The sequence below is a fragment of the Neophocaena asiaeorientalis genome, unplaced genomic scaffold (genome assembly GCF_003031525.2).
Source record: "Neophocaena asiaeorientalis asiaeorientalis breed wild unplaced genomic scaffold, Neophocaena_asiaeorientalis_V1.1 scaffold671, whole genome shotgun sequence".
Classification (NCBI taxonomy): domain Eukaryota; kingdom Metazoa; phylum Chordata; class Mammalia; order Artiodactyla; family Phocoenidae; genus Neophocaena; species Neophocaena asiaeorientalis.
The window spans coordinates 208843-229034 of record NW_020175533.1 but is presented as its reverse complement, the minus strand read 5'-3'; the positions used below and the strand labels follow the sequence as shown (position 1 = coordinate 229034).

Sequence of the window (20192 nt, the reverse complement as noted above, 5' to 3'; positions counted from 1 at the left end):
GGGGGGGGCCCGCAAACCCAAAAAAAAAAAAAAAAAAAAAATCTGAGGATGTTTTTATTTTTCCTTTCCTGTTTGAAGAATAATTTTTCTGTATATAACATTCTTGGTTGACAGGGTTTATTTGTTTTTTTTATTTCAGCATTTTGATTTTTTTTTAATCGCTTTCTAGCCTCCATTAGTTCGATGATTAGTCAGCTGTTAATTATATTGTTTTCCCTGTGTATATGATGAATCATTTTTCTGTTACTGCTTTCATTATTCTTCTTTTGTGGCTTCAGTTCAAAAGTGCTGTGCCTCCGTGTGAATCTTTTTGTGTTTATTCTGTTGGGGGTTCATTAAGCTTTATGGTTCAGTAGATTAGTGTTTTTCATCAAATTTGGGAAGTTTTCAGCAATTACTTCTTCAAATATATTTTTTCTCCTTTTACTTTTCCCTCTTTTCTGATGTTGCCTTTATCCATATTTTGGTATGTCTTTTTTCTGATTGCCTTTATACATATTTCTAGTTGTTTGGTAGGTGTGACATTATCCTACAGCAGGTCTCTGAGGCCCTGTTCATTTTTCTGCTGTCTTATTTTTCTCTTTGGTTTTTCAATTGAATAATTTCTAATTCTCTGTTTTCAAGTTCACAGATTTTTTTTTAAATGTCACCTCAAATCTTATGTTGAGCCCATAGTGAATCTTTTACTTCTTTTGTTACACTTTTCATCTCTAGTATTTCCAGGTTTTAAATGTTAATATTTCTTTATTGAAGTTTTCTACTTGTATAGTTGTCATCATATTTTTCTTTAATTTTTAAAATATAATTTCCCTTAATTCTTTGAACATATTAATTTGTTTAGTATATATTAAAATTTTTTTCAGCTTTATTGAGGTACAATTGATGTATAATATTGTGTAAGTTTAAGGTACAACATTTTGATTTCATGCAGTTACATATAGCAAAATGATTACCATCATAGCATCTGCTAACATGTCACGGCTTGTAATTACTATTTCTTTTTTGTAATGAGAACATTTAAGGTCTACTCTCTCAGCAACTTTCAGATATACAATACAGTATTATTAATTATAGTCATACTGTATATGAAATTCTCAAAACTTGTTTATGTTATAATTTGAAGTTTATATTCTTTGACCAGCTCCCCCTTTCCCCCAGCCTCCAGCCTCTGGCAGCCAGCTTTCTAGTCTGTTTGTATGAGTTGGGCTTTTTTAGATTCCACATGTGTTATCGTATAGTGTTTGTCTTTCTCTGTCTGACTTATTTCACTTAGCATAATGCCCTCTCTCTCTCTCTCTCTCTCTCTCTCTCTCTCACACACACACACACACACACACACACACACGCACACATTTTCTTTATCCATTCAACTGTTGATGGACACTTAGATTGTTTCTATGTCTTGGGCTGTCGTAAATAATACTGCAGTGAACATGGCAGTACAGGTATCTCTTTGAGATAGTCATTTCATTTTCTTTGGATATATACCCAGAAGTGGAATTGCTGGATCCTCTGATAGTTTTTTTTTTTTTTTTTTCTGCTTTTAACTCTTTATTCATTACAATGATATACTGAAATAATAGAGGTCAGAATGGTAACATTTCCATAAAAAGCTCCTCAAATAGTTCTATTTTTAATATCTTGAGGAACCTCCATACTATTTTCCATAGTGGCTGCATCAATGTACATTTCCACCAGTAGTACATCCACCAGTGTACTATTATTTTCCATAGTGGCTGCACCAGTGTACATTTCCAAGGTTCCCTTTCTCTGCATCCTCACAAACACTGGTTATTTCTTGCCTTTTTGATAATATCCATTCTAACAGGTGTGGTTTTGATTTGCATTGCCTGATGATTAGTGATGTTGAGCATCTTTTCATGTACTTGTTGGCCATCTGTATGTCGTCTTTGGAAAAATGCCTATTCAGATCCTTTGCCCATTTTTAAATCAGATTATTTGAGGTTTGTTATGTTTTGTTCTTTATTTTGCTGTTGAGTTGTATGAGTTCTATATATTTTGGATATTAACCCCTTATCTAATATATGATTTGCAAATATTTTATCCCATTCCATAGGTTGTCTTTTCATTTTGTTGTTAGTTTGCTGTGCAGAGGTTTTTAATTTGAGGTAGTCCCACTTGTTTATTTTTGTTTTTGTTGCCTTTGCTTTTGGTGTCAAATCTAAAAAATCATTGCCAAGGCCTGTGTCAAGAAGCTTAACATTCTTTGAACATAATACCTGCTTTGTATTCTTGTCTGCTAAATCCAACAGCTGTGTCTGCCCACAGTCAGTTTCTGTTGGCTCCTTTTCTTTTTTACCCGAGTGTAGGTCAACTTTTCCTGTTGTTTGCAGGTCTCACAATTTTCTTGGACAGTTGGAAATGTTGGATAATATATTGTAGCAACTCTGGATTCTGTTAATTTTTTTTTTATTCGCCCTGAAACTTGTTTTGGGGGTTTTCTTTCTCTTTCTTTTTTTTGTAACTTACCTGCAGCTAATCTATAGAATCTTTCTCCTCCCCAGTTTGAAGCCCCTGAATTCTGTGTTAAATTTTTATTCTAATTTTAATTTTTTCTCCTCATTTCTTAGGAGTTACTCTTTGTCTGCATGGCTTAGTGGTCAGCCAGTTATTGGTTAGAGATTATGTTCAAACATTTTGAGTTTATAAAGCTTCCATCATTTTTTGGATGCTTCTGTACACGGGTTCTGTACATTAAAAATTCAGGCAGTTTTTAAGTCAGCCTCAGCTTTTACTTTCTCCAAAGGCCTTCTTGGATCTCCCATGCATATGTGCACAGACTCTAAATCAGCCCAAGGGTATGTGCAGAGCTTATTTAGCCTCTCCATTTTCAGGATCTCCCTGTTATATTTCTTAGTGTTCTGCCAGTCTGTCATTTTCCCCACCTGGTGTTGCATCCTCAGGGTAGCAGAGCTGTGGGCTGAGCTGGGAGGTGATTGTGGGGGAAGGCAGTATTCCCTAGCAAGAAGGTCACCAGCCCCCACTGTCATAACTCCAGTATCTAGCAGTGTTTCTTGAATAAATGCTTTTTGATTTGTTGCTGCTTTTGGTTGATTTCCTGAGCCCTGAAATGATTGTTTTCTACAATGCAGTTCTTTTTACAGGTGTTTTGGAGGAGTGAATTTGCTGATTTCTTCTTTCCGCTAGAGCTGAAAATCTCATTTCCTTTTGAACTTTCTGACTTCTTAGTTCCTTCCCTTGTCTCCCAGCCCCAATTTAATTCACTGTAGTCAGACTTTTGTCACCACTGAAATCACTCTTGTAAGAGTCACTAACATCCTGCATTTGCCATATCCAGTTGTCTTCTATTTTCATCTTAATCAGCCTTTCAGCAGCTTTTGATATAAATGGTCAGGGCCTTTTTCTGAAAACTTATTTTACTTGGCTTCTAAGGTAATCTTCTCTCTTGCTTTTCATCCTACTTCACTGATTACTTCACTTGATTTACTCCTTTTTATACCTGTGGACGGATGGATGGATAGGTAGGTAGGTAGGTAGGTAGATAGATAAATAGATAGACAGACAGATATAGATATATAGATATATGAATATATATATGTATTTTTCTAAACTTCTTCCCTAGGTGATATTATTAGGTCCCCTTGCTTTGAGTCCCCTTTATGCGATGACTCCCAGACATGTATTTCCAGCCCCACCTTCTACCTTAAGCCTCAGTGTTTTCACTTGGATGTCTAATAAGGATTTCAAACAGAACTCTTGATCCACTTTCTCCCCCAAATTTATTTTTAGTTTTTGGAATGATCATTTAAAAACGTAAGTCTGATTATGTCATTTTCTTGGCCTCATTGGCTTTCCTTTACATTTAGTGTGAAATTCAGTTTCTCACCATTATTAATGAGAGTTTATATGACATACCACCTGCCTCTCTCTGTACTTGTCTCTTGCCTCTTCCTTTACTCAACATGTTGCAATCACATTATTCTTCTAGCTATTTTTGAATATGCCAAGCCCACCTCTAGGCATTTATATTTGGAGTTCCCTGTAACTGTAGTGCTCTTCCCCAATATCCTCACATGGTTCTCATTTTTATGTCATTCAGATTTGTGTTCAGATCTTACCTTCTTTGTGAGGTCTACTCCGACTTCTGTATCTAAAATAATAACCCTTTCTCTCTATCATGATCTGTCCTCTTACTTTACATGAAAATATATTGTTTACTCCTCCCTGTCCTCCGTAGACTGAAAGTTTCATGAGGATAAGAACTTCGTTAGTCTTGTTCACTGCCATATCCTTAATACTGTAAATGATGCCTGTCACAGAATAGGTGCACTGTATTTGTAGAATAACAATTTTTTTTTCTGTAGAATTAGTATGTCATTAGTGTACTAATAAAGAATGACTCAGCAAAAATGGTTAGGCTTGGGATAGTTGTGTGTTAAATGCATCTCAGACATGAACTTTGTCTAATATTAGCTTGATTAATAATTTAAAATATTGCTCTATGAAATTTATATTTTGGATCTTTTAGGGAATTTTTTTTTTTTTTTTTTGGGCTGTGTTGGGTCTTTCATTGCTGTGCACTGGCTTTCGCTAGTTGTGGTGAGTGGGGGCTACTCTTCATTGTGTTGGGTGGGCTTCTCATTGCAGTGGCTTCTCTTGTTGTGGGGCACGGGCTCTAGGCGTGCGGGCTTCAGTAGTTGCGGCACGTAGGGTTAGTAGTTGTGGCTCACGGCCTCCAGAGCGCAGGCTCAGTAGTTGTGGTGGACGGGCTTAGTTGCTCTGCAGCATGTGGGATCTTCCTGGACCAGGGCTCAAACCCGTGTCCCCTGCATTGGCAGGCGGATTCTTAACCACTGAGCCACCAGGGAAGTCCTGGGGAATTTTAAAATGAGAAAATTTAAGCCTCCTTTCAAAAATAATAGAATATGAACAGGAAGTAAGGGTAGATGAATATTTTTTAAAGTTCATTTGTATCATATTTAAAATTTTTTATTCATTTATTTATTTATAAATCTATTTATTTATTTTTGGCTGCATTGGGTCTTCGTTGCTGCACACGAGCTTTCTCTAGTTGTGGTGAGTGGGGGCTACGCTTCGGTGTGGTGCACAGGCTTCTCATTGTGGAGCACGGGCTCTAGGTGCGCGGGCTTCAGTAGTTGTGGCACACGGGCTTAGTTGCTCCCTGGCATGTGGGATCTTCCCGGACCAGGGATCAAACTCGTGTCCCCTGCATTGGCAGGCGGATTCTTAATCACTGTGCCACCAAGGAAGTCCCTAGATGAATATTTGGTCCTTGTACTTGCTTCACTTATGCATTCTTTTTGATAAAAGATCACATGCATAAACTTAACACAACTTCTGTTATCTGGGAATTTAATAGTTCTCTGTTACCTTGGTTAATGAGTCTGGAAAAATAGATAGCTTATCTTAACATGGCTGTCTATGTTAAAAACAATCTTAATATCTGAGAGGAGTGAGTCTTAGCTTACTAGCAGTTCTCCCACAAAACTAGCTACCTAGATGTGAATTGGCAAAGTATAGCCATACTTCAGAAATAGCTTCAATTTGGAAGAAATAGGAAGTTTTGAAATTTGTAAAATTTTCTGTGTCCTTCTCTGTAACAGTCAAAACTCAGAGTCTGATACAAGTTATTATTTTTGTTAAAGCAAGTATACTGTACTGTCTTAAGCTTCTGTTTATTGCTTCAGCTATAAACATTTTATAACAAGTAATGGAGTGAAAGATGGATATTTTATAAAAGGATTTTAAATATCACTGTGTACATAAGCCCAGCTCTCACAGTCAGTTTCAAGGGACAGAAGGAGAGTCATCTTGAGTTTCCTATTTCCTTTTAGAGGACATGCTAGAACCATCATAGAGTCTATTGGAAGTTTCTAGAGGAGGAAGAACATTTGCTTATTTCTGCTACCATCTTCCAAGAACTGGAGCCCACTCTGCTCTAGGACAGTTCTGCTTATTAGGCTCTTTGTCCGCAGTACACCCCCCACCCCTCTATATTTTGGCCTTGTTTTCTAACCATAACATCATTTACCTTCCAAATTCCCAGGTATGTACTTTATGTTTCTAGCTCTTCTAAATCACCATTTTAATTGCAATTGTATGTTTTCTGTCCGCTTAACAGACATTTTGGTATTCTTTCTCTGTGTTATATAATTTGGACTTTATTAACTGGATTTCTGACAGCTAAGTATAATGGTTGGAATTGTTGTTAATATACATGTACTCTTCAACTTTATTACTGCAAAATTCATGGTGTTAGGAAGTTGTCATATTATTTAATGTTTTATTTTCTTGAAGCACAATTTTGAAACTCCCCAAAGGGAATATTATTTGTGGAATCTATAAATTTACCAGGACTGTACAATTTCCAGCATGTCATATTTTAACTCTGGCAACTGAGCCCTTCTAATGGGGCTAACTCTCAGATTTTTCACTGTATCTTGGAAAATAATAGGGCTTGTGAGAGTTTTCTTGGCACCCAAATTTATTTGTTTGGTGAGAAGTTTGATTTTTATTATAGTTGCAGAAATTATAGTAATAATAGCTTCTTTCAGATATCTCTTACATACTGTAGACCAGTGCTTCTCAAGCTATTTGTAGTGAGGTACTGGTTTTAAAAATTTCTAATTCATTGAAGACTGATATTTTTTATAAAATACAATAAAAATGAATTATGAGAAAAGTGAATTTTAAGAAAATACAAAATGTAGGCCCCACTTTTAATTATAAGATTCATAGATATAAAATTATTCTTTCAAGTTGCAATAAAAGAGTCTGAACACTTATTCTCAATTTCTGTATTTATCTTATTGCATAACAGTAATAAATAGTTCACAGACTGGTCTATAGATGACACTTTTTAGTAACATATCTATAGCCTGCTCTTTGTAGTGCTTAATGTTATTTCAGAAGCATCTTAGTCAATATGAATAGCAGTTATCCTTAAAAAATATTTTCATGTGTTTCCTTTTCAGAACCGAGAGCTCCAAATCATGAGAAAGCTAGATCACTGTAACATAGTCCGATTGCGTTATTTCTTCTACTCAAGTGGTGAAAAGGTAAGTCTTGTAGAACGTTGATACTGAATATTGTGATAGACTTGTTATTCTTCTAGAAATAGTCCATATCCCACCTTGCCCTTGAAACAGCTTTGCTCATTGAATGGAAGTATTCCAAAACACAGGCCCTAGTGATTCTGACCTCAAGATATGATTATTGAATATCATTAGTTATATCAGGAAAATGTTAATGAAATGATAGAGGGGATTAATTTTTAAGAATTTTCTTCTTTTTAAAACACTTGTCTTCAGTTCTAAAGCAAATATGTATATATTTTAAAACCTTTTGTGTTCCTTATTTGCTTCTGGAGCCCCATGATAGTTCACCTGTTTATTGGAGGGAGGAAAATGATGTCATATTGTTAAGTGGAAGTGTTGGAAGGGAAAGGGAACCAGGAGGACTTTGGTAGGACCAGAATGAGACTTAAACATTGGGAAGCAAGTTTAACCTATCCTTGGCTAGGGAAAAAGTTGGAAAAGATATAATATTACGGAACTTCTTAATAAGTGATAACTATTTATGATCACATTTAATTCTGTGAAAGCAAAGGATAATTAAAGAAGATTTCATGCTTTGGATCCCCCCTTGCCCCCTACCCCGACTCCCTTGGTCTTTCTCTTTAGAAGATGCAATGGCTAATGTCACTGTACTAACTGGAGTTGGAAGCATAGAAAAACAGTTTCTTCTGTTTTACCATGGTCTTTTTCTTTCTGTCTGTTCACTGTTCCTTCTTCCCAGATTCAGTCTTCCTTCACTGGTTTGGGGTAAGGGGGAGGGCAAGTAATAAACACTTCATCTTTTTGGCTAAATAAACATTACTTTGGATACGTTCATTTGATATTTTTGGACTTCACATACCATGCTTATACTGTCCCAAAGCCCTTAGATCCATAGTACCTCTTGATTTCTAGCCCAGTTCTTTTTACTCACATATTTCCCAGTGTACCATTTAATCGTTTTCCATTAAATTTTATTGAGATTATTTTCTTAGAAATTCTTTTTTCATGACAGAGCCTGTAATATGGGAAAATACCTATGTATTAAGCCAGAATTATGATATACATGCCTACAGATATATAGTTGTTGCGTGCGTGCGCGCACGTGTGTGTATATGATAGCTAATGTTCTAACAACCATAATTAGCAGATTGGCCCTTTAGTGACTCTCATTTCTTAGTGTTTTTTAAAAAAAATTTTTTTTTAAGTTTAAATGATGGCCTCTGCTTGTATTAAGGACCATAAACCCTCAAATTTTTTGAGCTCTTTTGTTCCTAAAGCCCATTATTTGGTTCATGCTCCTTTTTTTTTTTTTTAACGTAGCAAACTGCCTGTTATGTCTTTGATCTTACCTGTTTTGACATGTTTTTACTTTTTCCTGTCCCTTCCCAAATAAAATTATGGAGCATCTGTTGTGTGCACAGCACTCTTATAATGGAATTTCGCATCCCTATGGGTTTTGTTATTAAATGCTAGACATTATAATACCCCAGGGAGGAAAGTAAAGGTCAGAACTATTTGTTCCATGAACCACTGAATTGCATGTGGATTCATTTGCAAAGGCCTCCCTACAAAGCCCCTTAAACATCTTCTCTTGATTACTTAATTTATATAGCTTTCCCTGGATAAACAACAAGGTCATATTGTATAGCTCAGGGAATTATATCCAATATCCTGTAATAAACCATAGTGGAAAAGAAAAAAAAAAAAAAAAAAAAAAAAAATATATATATATATATATGTGTGTGTATGTATGTATATAGCTTTTCCTGTATGCCAGGCACAGTTTCAGTGCTTTACAAATACTAACTCATTTAATTCTTACGAAGATAAAGAGCAGAAAGGGAAGCACAAAACTTTTGAACGAACCTTTTCAAGACTACCTTTTGTGGTAGCACCTAAAGGCTTACCTGTCTGGTTTTGGTTTGGTGGAAGCCCCCATCACAATCTGCCCTTACCCTTACTTAATCCTGCAGGAGTGACGATGGACTGACTGTTATCTGTGTACCCCAGAGGATGATTTCCTCCCTGCTGCTATTCAGAGCTGCTTATTTATCTTAAATGGTCTTACAGATAAAGAGCAATTGAGAAGTCATTAGGGGAAGATAACCGGAAGGACAATGCACTTCTCTCTATTATAAAAAAGAAATACACATACTTTCTAATATTTCATTTATCTCAGAACTTTCTCTTGAGTGTTGTAAGTTTTCCAAAGTGAAAAAAACACCCCTTTTAATTTTGCATAGCTCCATTAAGAGAACAGAAAGAAAGGAAGAAAACTTGTGATGTGTTGCTGAAAATAATGATCCTCCGTTGTCAAAAAAGGGAAGGCTTTCTAAAGATATGCAGAAGTATATAGGTTAAGGAACTTCCATAATCTTCCAGCCACCAAACTGATAATTTCTTCTTCCCCTACTCATGATCTTCACTTCCTTGCTTCTGAATTGTTCTGGCAGGACTAACATCACTCCAGAGACCAGGTAGTAAACTAATATTTCTCATATGAGAAAATGGATTCTGCTCTAGGTTTGAGAGCTCAGGTTTGTTAGTTCTAACTCTCCAAGAGTAGGTTACTGAGAGTGAACTCAGAGCTGCTGTTTAGAAAGGGATCTAAATGTCTTGTGAAGAGCATTATATATTGCCTATGTATATATATTAGAAGAGTTTAGGGGGAGGAAATAATAAAGTAGTAGTTTGAAATGCCTCTGGGATATGCAGATAGAGAGATGCCCAGTAGACATATACATGTAAGACTTCTAGGTGGTGGTGGTGGGACTCTAAGTGGAGAGATGACATTGACAAGGTTGGGTAGATAAGGTGTGTAGTCATGTTGTAGAGCTCTTAGGAGTCAGGAAGGAGGGAGAGGTGATGTTGTTTGAGCAAAGAGCTAGCAGTTTATCAGTATTGCTCTCTTGTCCTAGAATATGTTGGGGGTTCAGAGCAGGCTTCATTTGAGAGAGGTGCAAGGAAACCAGTGCCTTTGGGTTGGATCCAGGTTTTGTCTAGGGCAAGGCAGTGAAAAGAACCCTCTTTGAAGAGACTGGGGTTTGAAGCTCTGTGAAGAGTTTCTTTTGGAGTTTCAGATCGCTTAGGGGAAGCTCTGAGCAGGAGATCTCTGGTAAGAACATGAGCCTAAAGGAGGTGTGAGGAGGCCATTAGAATGAGTTGACGGCATTGTGAGTATGAGAAAGAGAAGATTTCAGTGTTTCATCATTATAGGCATGAAATTCTTGTTAGGTTCTGTGGATATGTTTAAATATAAATGGGAATATTTTTTAATCCTCTCATCATCTTCATCATCTCTGATTCTCTTTCTTCTCTATGATTTTCAATCACTCTGTTCTTCTCAGCTTTTTATCACCTTTTCCTTCAGTCTCTGTCCACATTCTGGGTTTCTGGCCCTTTCACTCTGGGCTCTTTGTCTCTTTCTGTCTCTGGGTTTCTATCCCATTCTCTTGGTCTGTGGCAACCCCTCATATTTCTTTCCTCTTTAACTCTGGTGTCTATCTGTCCATCTGTTTCTCTCTCTGTAGGCTACTTCTTTTCAACCTCTTTCTCTGGGTTTCTGTACCCCTCATTCATTGGGTTTCTACCCATCCTACTCTCTTTGAATATTTGATCCTTTCTACATTTTTGTGTGGATTTCCATCTGTCCTGAGCCTTCCTCATTCACTCTCTTGGTATGTCTTCTCTCTGAGCCTCTACTACTCCTTTTTGGGAATTTTTTAAAAAAGGAAAAATTTTCACTCACTATCCTGGCTTTTGACTTCAGTACTACATATCTTATTCTGTATGTTCATGTTCTACATAGTTGTATGAATAACTATTTTTAACCTTGTTAAGTATTCAGAATCTCATAAAAGCTTTCCCTTTTTGCCTCATAATATTTTTAGTTATTGGTTATGTAATATTCCTCTGGGTTTTTGTACTACATAATACTCTTAACTGTTCCCCTATTGTTATTTTTAATTTTAGAATTGTAGCTAAGCTATCCAAAAGTCTCATCATAATTTTTGTCCATAAGCATTTTCCAGCTCTGGGTTCAAGTAGGATGGCTGTTATATTTGACAAATATGTCCACTGACCACAGTTTGACTGAATGGTTATACCTATTTTGGTGACCTTCTCTTTATTGTACTCCACCCTGCCATTTTAAAGACTGTTTTTCTTTAGGAATTATACATAATCAGCTTTCAGCCTATAATTGTGGAAGAGAGTAGCCAATGTAGCTAGAAGAAGGAGGAATTAGTCAGGACAGGGACTAGAAATGTGACCAAATTAGTCCTAGTCATTAGTCTTCTGGTTGGAATTATTAGTATTTGCTGTAATAACTGGAGCATCATGTAGTCAATTAGTATACTCCAGGTTAACCAATAGATTTTATTAACTCTGATTTAGTTCAGAGTAATTAGTACTCTTTCTCCTTGATCAGAGAGAAATGGAATTTTTTAAAGGTTTTGAACAGTCTGGGCTTAATAGTTTTGTGAATTCCAAGTATCTTAGAGAATAGTGTTTTTTAGTATTAATATTTAGCAATAGGAACCTTTCTCCCCCTAAATGAAATGTATGAAGAATCCCTGTTCTACAGGTAGAATAGATAAAAAACAAAGTTGTTCTCGTTGAAACTGGGATATGGGACCAGCTGACTTTACCTTCCCTTGAGTTGCGGCTCACCTTTGTAGAACCTTGGGTCTCTGTAGGAGTATGGAAATCATATTTTGTTTTTACAGGAGCCTTCAATTTTATTTAAATCAATTAATAGTTTTCTGTAAGAAATATTTCTCTAAGTAGCCTTACATATAAAAATGTTTTACCTGTGGTTCATCATAGATTGATTACTTGAGTGATAAAGGTTATCTTCCTTAAATAAAACTCTCCATTTGTATGAGAGACAGTTTAAATAGCAAGGTTTGCAAATTGATTTTATTCCTCATACCAACTTTTCTATTGAGAGTAGCTGTGTGGAGGGCTGTGTTCAGAAAGTGAAGATTGTACCAGTGCTTCTGGGATCAGGGAGAAGAATGCTGTGCTTGATTATGCCTGTTTGTCACTAGCCCTGGAGAGGAAAGGTTGGGGTGAATCCATTCTGAAAAGTAAAGAGCTCTGGCTTTGTGTCCAGAAATATTTGGGTTTGCATCCTATTTGTGCCACTTGATAGCAGTATGACAGGGCAAGATATTTACCTTTGTAAACCCTTTTCAACCCCTGTCATCTGTACAGTAGGGATTTTGTAAGGAAAAAAATGTAATAATGTTTACTAAGTGCTTATCATAGCACGTGGCATATAATTAACACATTAACTTACTATTTTACAAATTATTGTTTAATAATAGCAAATATATGTTGCACTTGCTATGCATCCAGACACTTAAACCTCACTGCAACCCAGTGAAGAAAGGGTATACTGTTATTATCCCCATTTTATAGAAGAAGAAACTGAGGCAGTCACAGTTAAGTTACCTAAGAGTTCTACAACTACAGAGTGTCAAAGTTAGGAGTCAACTCCAGAGTCTGTGTCTCCAGAGTCTGTGTAATATTGCTATACCATTTAGCATAGAATGTAGATTTCTCTAGAAGCAGTGTGTTAGAAACGTAACACTTAAAAATGTCTTAGTAGAGCTGCAGCGTTGGCGGCAGGGAAGAGTGCTCCAGCGGACCACTCTGCTTTCCCGCGCGGCGCTTCCCACCGCGCCTCTGCCTCCTGCTGGGCCGGGCCATCGGCTTCCTCCTCCCCAGACTGCCCTCAGCCCGCTCGCCGGCCGGCTCCGTTATGGCTACCCGGAGCCCCAGCGTCGTGATTAGTGATGATGCACCAGGTTATGACCTAGATTTATTCTGTATACCTAATCATTATGCTGAGGATTTGGAAAAGGTGTTTATTCCTTATGGACTAATTATGGACAGGACCGAATGGCTGGCTCGAGATGTGATGAAGGAGATGGGAGGCCATCACATCGTGGCCCTCTGTGTGCTCAATGGGGGCTATAAGTTCTTTGCTGACCTGCTGGATTACATCAAAGCACTGAACAGAAGTAGTGATAGATCTATACCTGTGACTGTAGATTTTATCAGACTGAAGAGCTGCCGTAATGACCAGTCAACAAGTGACATAAAAGTAATTGGTGGAGATATCTCTCAACTTTAACTGGAAAGAATGTCTTGATTGTTGAAGATATAATTGACACTGGCAAAACAATGCAGACCTTGCTTTCCTAGGTCAAGCAGCATAATCCAAAGATGGTCAAGGTTACAAGCTTGCTGGTGAAAAGGACTCCTCAATGTGTTGGATATAGATCAGACTTTGTTGGATTTGAAATTCCAGACAAGTTTGTTGTAGGCTATGCTCTTGACTATAATGAATACTTCAGGGATTTGAATCATGTTTGTGTCATTAGCAGAATGGGAAAAGCAAAATACAAAGCCTAAGATGAGAGTTCAAGTTGAGTTTGGAAACAGCTGGAGTCCCATTGAAATCACCAGGAAAATTATCAAATGTTCTAGTTCTATGGCCATGTGCTTAGTAGATCTTATTGCATGTATCTTCTAAGAATTTTATCCGTTTTGTACTTTAGAAAGGTCAGTTGCTGCATTCCTGAACTCTTTATTTGCACTATGAGCCTATAGACTATCAGTTCCCTTTGGGTGGATTGTTGTTTGACTTGTGAATGAAAAGTCTCTTAAACCACACCACTATTGAATGAAAATATTGAAACTGTATCTGTAAGAAACATTGAAAGAGAAAAATATATTCGTTTTTTAATTGGTATTTTAATTTTTATATATTCAGGGAAGAACAGAAGTGATTGAATATTGTTAATTATACCACTGTGTGTTTAGAAAAGAAGCAGTCAGTTTCATATCGGTGACAGCATTTAGAGGTATCGTTATGTCGGATAAACCATATGTCCTGGAGTTATTTTAGTAGGTTTCAGTAGTATTAACTGTATTTTCCCACTTGTTCAGATTATTTCTGGCGAATCTCTGTCAACAGTTCCTTTTAAATACAGGTCAATAAGTTCTAAAAACCTACCACTTTTTGAAGTCTTCAATGTAAAAATCCTTAAAATAAAGGCTGTCTCTTTAAAAGAAAAAAAATGTCTTAAGTAATGATTAACAAGGGGAGATTGTACAGTGTCTACTTTGTAGAACTTTTTAAGAAGAGAATAAATAGCCTTTTGCTGTATGATAGTAATAGTAGTAATAGTAAATAGTAATACTAATAGTAAATAGTAATAATAGCCCAAACTTACATGGTGCTTACTATATGACTATAACCTAAACATTTTACTTACTCTTTTGTTTTTTGTTTTCTATTTTTTTGGAAGAGCTTTTGAGAGGATTGTTGTTAATTCTTCTTTAAGTGTTTGTTAGAATTTGCCATTGAAACCAGCTGGCTTTGGACTTGTGGGGAAGTTTTTGCTTAGTGATTCAATCTCTACTTGTCATACAGGTTTGTTGAGATTTTGTGTTTCATCTTGAGTCATTTTAGTGATTGGTGTGTTTCTAGGAATTTATCAGTTTCATCTACATTATCTAATTCGTTGGCACACAGTTTATTGTATTCTGTTTAGTCCTTATTTCTATGAGGTCAGTAGTAATGTCCTCACTTTCATTTCTGATTTAGTTATTTGTGTCTTCTCTCTGTCAGTCTAGCTAAAGGTTTCAACTTTGTTGATCTTTTCAAAGAACCAACTTTTGGTTTTCTTGAATCTATTGTTTTTTTCTGGTCTCTTATTTTATTTCTGGTCTAATCTTTATTATTTTCTTTCTTCTAGTAGTTTAGGTTTAGTTTCCTCTTCTTTTTCTAGTTTTTCAGGATGTAAAGTTAGGTTATTGACTTAAGATCTTCTTAATGTAGGCATTTACAGCTGTAGATTTCCCTGAGTACTGCCTTCACTGCCTCCCATAAGTTTTGGTATATTGTGTTTTTGTTTTCATTTATCTCTTAAGTATTTTCTAATTTTTCTTGTTTTAGAGTGTGTTGTTTAATTTCCTTTGACCTGTTGGTTGTTAACAATGTGTTGTTTAATTTCCACACATTTGTGAATCTTTTGGTTTCCTCTGTTATTGATTTCTAGTTTTATTTCATTGTGGTTGGAGAAGATAACTTTGTATAATTTCAGTCTTTTTAAACTTATTGAGATTTGTCTTGTGACCTAACATATGACATATTCTGGATAACATCCCATGTACACTTAAGAAGAATTTGTATTCTTCTGTTTTGGGGTAGAATATTCTATATATATCTGTTAGGTCCAGTTGGTTTACGGTGCTGTTCAAGTCCTCTGTTTTTTTTATTGCTCTTCTGTCTAGATGTCCATTATTGGAAGTGGTGTATTAAAGTCTCCCAGCTATTGTTGTAGAATTGTTTATTTCTTCCTTCACTTCTATCAATATTTGTATCATGTATTTGGAACTCTGTTGTTTAGTGAATATATTATATAATAGTTATATCTTCTTGATGAATTGACCCTTATTAAAATATAATGTCTTGAATGCCTTTTATTTCTTTTTCTTGCAACTGCCCTGGCTAGAACCTCCAGCATGATGTTGAGAAGAGATGAAGGCAGACATCCTTGTCTTGTTTCCAATTTTAGAGAGAAGTATTTAGTCCTGCATTTTTAAGTGGGATTTTTAGCTGTGTTTTTTGTAGATGTCATTTATCAGGTTGAGGAGGTTCCTTGCCATTGCTAGTTTGTTGAGCATTTTTATCATGAAATGCTGTATTTCTTCAAATGGTTTTCCCCCATCTGTTGGGGTTTTTGTCCTTTATTCTATTAATAAAGTATTTTACATTAATTTTTTGAATGCTAAACCTGCCTTGCATTTCTGGAATTAATAACATTTGGTCATGGTGTATAATTTTTATATGTTGCTGGATAGTATTTTTTAGAGGATTTTTGCATCTGTATTCATAAGGAATATAAATTAGTCATCTTTCTTTCTTTCCCCTTCTTGTGATGTCTTTGTTTGGTTTGGTATCAGGGTAATACTGGTCTCATAGAATGAGTTAGGAAGTGTTTTTGTCTTGTATTTTTTTGAAAATTTTTGTGAAGAATTGGTATTGATTCTTCTTTGAAGGTTTGGTAGGTTTCTCCAGTGAAGCCATTTACAACAGGTCACTTTTTGTGGTAAATTTTAAATTACTAATTCAGTTACTTTACTTGTAATAGGTGTACTTAGATTTTTTTATTTCTTCTTTTGTCCGTTTTGGTGATTTGTTCATTTCATCTAAATTATCTTATTTATTGGTATAAAGTTTATACTTTTGTCTTAAAATTCTTTTTGTTTCTTTAAAGTCAGTTGTGATGTCTCGTCTTTCATTCCTGGTTTCAGTAATTTGAGTCTTATGTTTCTTGGTCAGTCTAGCTCAAGGCCTATCAATTTTGTTGATTTTTTTTTTCAGTGAACCAACTTTTGATTTCATTAAGCTTTTAAAATTGCTTTTGTATTCTCCAGTTTATTTATTTATGTTCTAGTCTTCATTATTTTCTTCCTGTGGGTTTATTTTGCCTTTTTTTTCCCCCCTACTTTTTTAAGCTAGAAGTTAAGCTTATTGATTAGAGATCTTTCCTCTTTTAAATGTCACTTATTGGTCAGAGGCTATGCTTAAAGTCCCGTTAGCCAGTTATATTTTTATCCTTTACCATTGGATGTTTGAGTGGCTTGGGTGCTGCTATCATAGTTCAGGGAGTTCATATTTATTTGCCACATGTTGAACCAGGGACTAGTAGCTTGGACTTTCCCCTCTGATTGCTCCTGAGAGGGTACAGCCTTGGGCATTCAGTCTTTTTGACTGCCAGGATGAATGTGATTTTACTTCCTGGGAGTTGCTCTTGAGTCAGTTTATTGTTTAGTCAAATGTTTGGTCAGAGGTTGCTTGTAAGCCCCTTGTGCCAGTGATGCTTCTGCTGTACGTTGATGTATCTGTGTGCAACTTGGGGAATGCTTCAAGTTTGTCCTGCATGCTGCTCAGCTAGCACCTGTACACATTGGGGTTTTCTGGGGTTTTTTTTTTTTTTTTTTTTTTTTTTTTTGCGGTACGCGGGCCTCTCACTGCCGTGGCCTCTCCCATTGCGGAGCACAGGCTCCGGACGCACAGGCTCAGTGGCCATGGCTCACGGGCCTAGCCGCTCTGCGGCATGTGGGATCTTCCCGGACCGGGGCACGAACCCGTGCCCCCTGCATCGGCAGGCGGACTCTCAACCACTGCGCCACCAGGGAAGGCCTGTACACGTTCTTATTGACCTCCAGAGATGACTGTAATCCCAAGTAGGCTCTTCTTGGCTATCTCTGTCCTTAGTTCTTTCTATTAAATTTCTGGTGCCTTGCCTTGTTTGTGTCGTGAACCTACCAGCCACCTCTTAATTGCTCTCCAAAAAGATCTCCACTGTTTTTAGGCAACGCCTGTAGGCTAGAGTTCTTCCTACTATATTGCAAATAGTCTCTTTCAGCAGAGCACTTAGCCTGCCTTTCCCTCTGGACAGAGCCCCTTTTCTACTGCCCTAGAACTGGGGTGAGAACTCACTTTTCCCAGAGTAACATCCCCACTTTATGTAGGGCACTGGAGGAGGCGCAGTGCAATGGCAGCCCCTGGTCTTCACAAGTTGGCCCTTTCCAAGTGGGAGATCTTCCCTGTGAGCAGATTGAGGATGAGGCTCTCGGGGCCCTAGCCTACTCTGCCTGGAGTAGGCCTTCTCTGGCTTACTAGTGGGGACTGAGTGGGGGAAGGGAGACACAGTTCTCTTGGCTGGGATAAGTCTTTTGCAACTTGGGATGCAGCTTTTCCCTCCTGGGGTGAAACCATAGTTCCTGATTGGTTTCTGAGCAGAGAGGGTGCTGTCTGGATTAAGAGTGCTGGGTAGACCTTTCCAAACATGGAGGTAGGATGGCAAGGTAAAGGAGCAGGTCTGTGCTAAAATGCCATAGACTCTTGCAGTTCTTACCAAGATTTGCTTCTTCACTTGCTGTGCGCCCTTAGAACAATTTCCAGATACTTTACACGACTGTTTGCTAATCATTTTATCATTTTGCTTTGCTGAGGAGAAAATTTGAACTCCTTGTGCTGCTATTTCAGAAGTCCTGCTCTCCCTCTTACTATTTTCTACACTTTGTGGACTGCTTAGTGAAATTGTTATTCTAGATAGAAAAGATGAATAAAAAGAGGCCTCCAACTATAGTGGGTGCATACTGTAGTGTAGAGGGATAGACTAAAAAGTAATGACTGAGCATATGCTAATCGTCTATGTCTGTTTACCTCATTAGCTAAAAAAATTTTACGTAAACACAAAAAATTAGAACCTTTTACTAATACTTTATAAAACATATACCAAAATAAATATTTTAAAACATTAAATAAATATATCCTATATATAATTTTTATCACATTCATATTCTCTGATATTCTTTTGGTTAACTGTAGAATTACATAATGTCTTAAATCGTGAATAAAAATACAAATTTTTCTTTTAAAATTTTATGATTTATAAAGTGCTTTTTTTAATGCATTTTTGTCATTTAAGCATCATAACAGTACTCTAGATAGAAGTACTATTTCGTTAGTTTTATCATTGGGAATGTTGGAGTCTTGTGTGACTAAAGAATTTGTCCAGTGTTGTATAGTTAGTTAGTAACCATGGGAACCATTTTCAAACATAGATTCTTCAACTATAAAGTCTGTGTTCTTTCCTACCTCCTATTCTCTTCACATTGTAAAGTTTACTTTATTTCAATTTACTGGCACTGTGTAGTGTTTTAGGTACAAAGACAAAGTATAAGATCTGTCTAAATGAGTTTGAAGAAGGACAAGAAGAGAAATAATACTTCAAAGTGATACATGGAAAGACAGTTATTTGTACTATGAACAGAAATAGGATGGAGGAAAGTAAAAAATTATCCAGAGGAGTCAGCAAAGGAATTACATAGGAGAGGTGATGCTTATTCAGGGTTTTGAAGGCCAAATAGGAGCTATTTTGATAACTAGTGCAGAATAAGTATGTGTCAATTTAGAAGTCCAGGATGTTTGAAAAGTTTATTGGAGTTAAAGAGCATAGTCTGTGTAAGGAGATACAGGTATTTCGAAATTTCAGGTATATAAAGTTAGGGGAGTGTGGGGACAGTAGTGGGAGGTGAAGCTGAGGAAGTAAAAGTGGATTCATAATTGTTTGGGTCAAGGTCAGCCTCCCTATATGAAAAGGATATTTTGTTATGTTGTTGTTTTAAATTAAATGAAACCCTGTTATAGAAATGACATACATATAGAAATGGTATACAAAGTTATAGCTAAGTGTATACATGGCCAAGTTTACAAAATAAACCCCCATCACTTTTTTTTCTCTCTCACCTTTCTTAGTGTGAAAATTATTGATAGCAAGGAATTTTATTCACTTAAATAAAGAGGTTGCCTAAATAAGGCCAGTTTTGTATCTTCCTTAAAATTTTATGGTGATTTCTACTGAAGTGGTACATTGATAATCTGGATGAAACTTTTACTGATGAAATGCTGACATTTTTATTGGAGTGTGACCTAAAGAATAAATATATAGGTAATGTAAAACTCCTGCAGTGGATGAATTGTCAAGACCTCCTCATAAATTATAAATGTTACTAAGAGCAATAAGATGCTAACTATCATCTGCTTGAAAATGTTAATCTAGGAGTTTCTTGTTAATGTCAGTTATTACCATGTTTTAATGTTATTTTAATATTTTACTAAAACTAAAATATTATTACATTCATATTATAAAAAAATTGAGGTAACACAGAAGGGCAGTAGACAACAGTAAAATCTTCTTTACCCTAATCCCTAACTCCCCAAATCCCTTTCCACAGAGGTAAATTTCCTATGTGCATATATGAGCACATATATCATAGGTTAATATAACAGCATAATAATATGGCCTTTATGTCTGTGTGTGTAGCCACTGCACCCAGTTTCCTCTGTTGTTAACATCTAATGTTAGTATGGTACATTTATTATAATTAATGAACCAGTATTGATAACATTATTATGTATCCATAGTTTATTCAGATTTCCATAGTTTTTGTTTGTTTGTTTTTTAATATTTATTTACTTATTCGGCTACACTGGCTCTTAGTTGAGGCATGCGAGATCTAGTTCCCTGACCAGGGGTC

The 20192-nt window shown here is 36.3% G+C and overlaps 1 protein-coding gene and 1 pseudogene across 5 annotated transcripts in view; both read left to right on the top strand.

Annotated features, from left to right (window-relative positions):
* GSK3B (glycogen synthase kinase 3 beta) overlaps window positions 1-20192 on the top strand; it is a 196830-nt gene that overhangs the window by 88795 nt on the left and 87843 nt on the right. For all 5 annotated transcript variants that reach the window (XM_024769219.1, XM_024769218.1, XM_024769221.1 and 2 more), the window contains exon 3: window positions 6978-7061. In XM_024769219.1, the coding sequence (XP_024624987.1) occupies window positions 6978-7061 (84 nt within the window). The remainder of the gene's footprint in view (window positions 1-6977; window positions 7062-20192) is intronic.
* Window positions 12825-13484, top strand: LOC112415983 (hypoxanthine-guanine phosphoribosyltransferase pseudogene; annotated as a pseudogene).